Source organism: Varanus komodoensis, unplaced genomic scaffold, assembly GCF_004798865.1.
Source record: "Varanus komodoensis strain SLA01 unplaced genomic scaffold, ASM479886v1 scaffold16, whole genome shotgun sequence".
Classification (NCBI taxonomy): domain Eukaryota; kingdom Metazoa; phylum Chordata; class Lepidosauria; order Squamata; family Varanidae; genus Varanus; species Varanus komodoensis.
Window position 1 is genome coordinate 11,831,837 of NW_025335468.1, and position 4,640 is coordinate 11,836,476.

General features: G+C 43.0%; 1 protein-coding gene and 1 non-coding gene across 2 annotated transcripts; both read left to right on the forward strand.

Moving 5' to 3' along the window:
• RPS13 (ribosomal protein S13) lies at positions 1–4,127 on the forward strand. The gene is made up of 6 exons (XM_044425964.1): positions 1–101; positions 744–792; positions 1,680–1,758; positions 2,633–2,802; positions 2,965–3,065; positions 3,954–4,127. Exons 1-6 carry the CDS (start codon positions 79–81, stop codon positions 3,985–3,987), a joined length of 456 nt encoding a protein of 151 aa, XP_044281899.1. The 5' UTR covers positions 1–78; the 3' UTR covers positions 3,988–4,127.
• Positions 3,765–3,856, forward strand: LOC123021426. The gene has a single exon (XR_006414316.1). It is a non-coding gene; the product is annotated as a small nucleolar RNA SNORD14 (small nucleolar RNA).
• Positions 4,128–4,640: the final 513 nt, after the last annotated feature.

The following is a 4,640-nucleotide window of genomic DNA, read 5'->3' on the forward strand; positions in this document are numbered from 1 at the left end:
GCGTTGACGTCACTTCCGCCGCGGGGAAGGCTTGATCTGTGCGGCCGCCTCGCCGTGCTCTTTCTTTGTGCCGCCATCATGGGTCGTATGCACGCTCCCGGGTGAGGACGCCGCCGGGGAGAGGGCTGCGCGGGCGCCGGGGGAGGGGAGCGGGGCGGGCTGGGGCGGAGATGGGCTTCGGACACCGCAGCTCGGTGGGCCGTCGCTGGGGCCGCCTTGTGGGTTCGCGCCGGCTCCCGCGGCTTCTTCCGCACGGGCCACGCTGAGCGGCGGGGTCGGGGCCGAGGCGGGAGAGCCTTTCCTCGGGTTGGCGTGGCCGGTTTCTGACTGCCTAATCCAGCCTGGCCGTGGGGGTGGGGGGGCACGCATCGCTCGCTTCTTCAGTTCTAGGCCGGCTGCCGTCCTTCAAAACCTCGAAGCGCCTCATGAGGACGGCAGCAGCCGAACCGGGGAAGGCCGCAGGCCGGGAGAGTGGTAGAACAACGTTGTAGGGACGGGGCTGGCTTTCTGCCACTCTTTCCTCGCTCATTTGGAGGTATTTTATGTCGATGCATCTGGTTTTACCTTTTGTGTGGCTGTGATTTCACTGAGGTACAGCCATGTAGGAGATGTGGTGGGAGCAAACATGGTGGCCTCCCTAAAGTGCTGTTTTGGCAAGGTGGTGTGTATTCTTTATTATTATATTAGCTGCATGCTTACCACTTTTTAAAGCATTTGCATTCTTTATTTTTCTCGTTTAACAGAAAGGGCTTGTCCCAGTCGGCCTTGCCTTATAGGCGAAGTGTTCCTACAGTAAGTATTAAGTTGCTTGTAGCTATGTCTTAAATTAAAATGGGAATCGCAAAATAGAGCTGGAAGGAAGCAATAAGGCTGGCTATTGGGTCTGACTGCTCAGTGCAAGACTCCCAAAGTTACAGTGGACAGCCATCTGTTAGAGATACTGTACTGCTAACTTTGAATCTCCATTTTGTTGCTATCTTCTAGGGTTTTAGCTATCACTCTGTATTTTGTGTCACCTGCAAATTTAATAAACATACCTGGCAGCTGTTCACCAGATTGCATCCTGACTTTTATTTTTTTTGCAATCTTGGAGTGGGGAAGCAAAGTGCATCCATTTCATCTGTAGTCTCCTTAGTGCCATCCTTGCAGTTGTGCATTACCTGCCTGTATTCTTCCTTTGTAGTCTAGCCTTCCTTCCACTTCCTTTTTGTTAGTTTGTTTTTATGCCATCTCTCTTTGTGAAGTCCCATTGTGTTCAAATGGGAAAATAAAAGCAGCTGAGTGGGTGATTTTGTAATATTACAAAGTTTTGAGTTTTACTTTATAGAAACAAACCTTGTCTGCTGCATTGTTTTTAATGCAGTTGTCTCTTAAGCAATAATGTCACCTAGTAGATATAAAGACCTGCTATAGAATTACAAAACATTCCACTTCTGTTTTTCTTTTGGCAAACAAGCAAACATTTCAATGGATGTACCTGAAGATGTATCAGAGGAAGGAGTTTTGATTCTTCTTAGAACAGTTGCTTTGAGCATTTTCTTCAGGTGTGCTGATGTGGTTTCAGATATCAAATGTTCTTATTTGATGCTTATAGTAATCTGATCTTTTGGGTCAACAATGTGTATCAACAATTGTAATCTATGTATGAACTAATCTGACTCAAAATTGAATTCTAACAGTGGCTGAAACTTACATCTGATGATGTCAAAGAACAGATCTACAAACTGGCAAAGAAGGGCCTGACTCCCTCACAGATTGGTATGTACATTTTAAATTGGTATACCCAAGCAAAATGGGCAATTGAAGTAAAGGGGTGCATTTTGATGGGTGGGTAAGAGGCGTGTAGAAGGCCAGGATATGAGCTATCCCAAGGCTTCTGCTTCTTTCTGTTTGAAATGCTGGTGCTAAATGGGTAAAAAAGCCAGTCCAGCAAAATGCAGGGCAGAGGGATGGAAAGGCAGAAATTGTATCAGCAACCTTGCATAGAATGCTCATAACACTCAGGGCTTATGATCCTCAAAGGAGCATCATAAGGTATTCTAAAAGTATTGGAGTAAAAGGTATTTTTGTTTCATTGATACACTCTTGCAGTTTTATTAGTATAGCCTTACTGTAACTTATTAAATGGGTATACAGGCAAGCCAATTCTACCTTCTATGGCTTAGAGTTCTAATACCAGAGTATCTTATGGATCCAAAGCTCTGCCAGCACATGCAGAGTAGAAGAAATGAAGTAGTGGCATTTCTGTTTGTTCTCACTTCTGGGGACATTTTAAAAATTGAAACCAGTGGGAGAGAGAACCGTAGCTAAGCATAGGGCAGGTCTGGTACCAGAAGAGACCCATTCCAGTATTGGAAAAGAACTGCCGTGCATGCTACTGCAAAAGCCGCAGGGGGAATCAAGTTCTGATCTCCGTTTTCTCTTGGGAAGATGCAACAAATCTTACTGTGTTTGGGACACCAGTAGTTGTACGAAATACTGCCTTGCTCCATGGGATTTTGGGCAATCACAAGAGTTTCCATCAGAAAGTTTTTCTTTTTGTGTGGCTTAATCTTTCTTTGGATATCTGAGCACCCATAATATGATTGAGTTGTCTAGTATCCAGAAAGTGCATAATTTTTGTCTGTTTCAGGTGTAATCCTGAGGGACTCACATGGTGTTGCCCAAGTTCGTTTTGTGACAGGCAACAAAATTCTGAGGATTCTTAAATCCAAAGGACTTGCCCCTGACCTTCCAGAAGATCTTTACCACTTAATCAAGAAAGCTGTGGCTGTCCGCAAGCATCTTGAGAGAAACAGGAAGGTAACTTACTAACCATATTCCATCATATATTTGTTGTAACCTGATAGCCTTTAGAATAGCTTTTTATTCAGAAAATGCTGCTGCTACACAATCTATTAGTAAATAACTATTTTTCTAAACTCTCCAAAAATTAGGTGTAAATTTTTTGTTTTTTGTTGTAAGGATAAAGATGCCAAGTTTCGGCTCATTTTGATTGAGAGCAGAATTCATAGGCTGGCTCGCTACTACAAGACCAAGAGAGTTCTCCCACCTAATTGGAAGTAGTAAGTATGATTTGCTCTTAGTTTTGATAAGGGTATTTTGCTTAAATGAGACATTTTTTGCTTCCCAAATTCATATCAGAGGAAGGAATAGCATCATTACAAGGAAAGTTTATATTGCAATATACTAGATCTAGAATATTGACTACAGAGCTAATTTGGAAATAGGTTGTAATAGTTTTTGGCTCTCTTCTATTTTAAAGGATAATATATAGTCATTCAATATAATTGAGTTACAGTTCTACTGAATTTTTAGACTAATCTGTTCAAAGGAATGCTGTAGGTCTAAATCAGGGGTCCAGTTAAAAACTTTTTAACCAGGGGGGTGGGGGTGGTGCGTGAGGGCGCCTGCGCTGAGGCAGGGGCGGAGAGCACGGCAAGGTGGGTGCATGAGGCAGCAGCTTGCTTGGAGATAGTTTTCTCTGAGTGAGCAAACCGCTGCCTCCCCGCACGCGGGATATGAGGTGGGCGGTGGCGGGCGCACGCACAGCAGGTCCAAATGGGCATGGCAGGCCAAATAAATGGGTGTGCTGGGCTGCATCCAGCCCCCGGGCTGTAGTTTGAGGACCCATGATCTAAATGATGGTAGATGCTATAGTATCACCATGTTGAAAAAAGTTGTTTCAATAGGTATTAGAGCTGTTAAAGTTGTTACTACATTAGATTTCCTGCATAGGTCTTCAAAGTCCACTTAAAACTTGCTCACTGTGATGACTGAGTTCCAACCATTCGTAGTTTCCACCAGAAAGGTTTTTCCTTCATGTTGGCTAGCCCTTCCTTGGATGTCTGAGTGAGCTGCTTCAATGGACATAAAAAGCCTGAATGTAGTCCTGTTGATGGTGCACTGCCTCATTTTGATGTGCAGCTTAACACATTGTTCTTTCTCTGTAGCGAATCATCCACAGCTTCTGCTCTGGTTGCATAAGAACTCAACTCTCCACCAAGGGAATCAAATCATTTACATCTTATGTTCCTGTCACTCATGCTCCAGAAGAGGATACCATAAGTTTCTTAGTTAAAATTGGTAGAAAAATTGACCATGCCAATAAAAGTACAATTTTTCCACTTGATTTGTAGATTCAGTTCTTGGTGTTACCTACTATTGTACTGCAAATACACTTTGGAATGAACTGTTTGACAGATCATTTACACGTCATGCTTGTAATTTCAACTTTACATGTTTTGTCATGTTGAATGCAACGTTAGACTCTTGGGGTTCTCTTTGTAACTTGAATTAAACCAGAGTTGCTGTAGTCATAAAGACAACCTTAGGCTGGAAGGTAATTTTTTAAAATACAAATACTGCATGACTAGAATTTCTACTCTATTTTTAATAAGCAGAATTCGATTTTCTTTCAGTTCAGTATAGTTATAGCAGTGGAGAGAAGAGAGCTAGATTCTAGGGGTTTGAAATGGTTCAGACATTTTCTACTTTTAGATAAGCCAATCTCTGGTTTGAGCACATTTCAAATGTGCAAATTGTAGCTGCCTTTGTGATACATTCTTAGTGCTTAGTATGTTAGAGGAAGCTGAAGCTACATTCAATGAACTTGAACAAGTTTGTAGGGGAGCATTGCC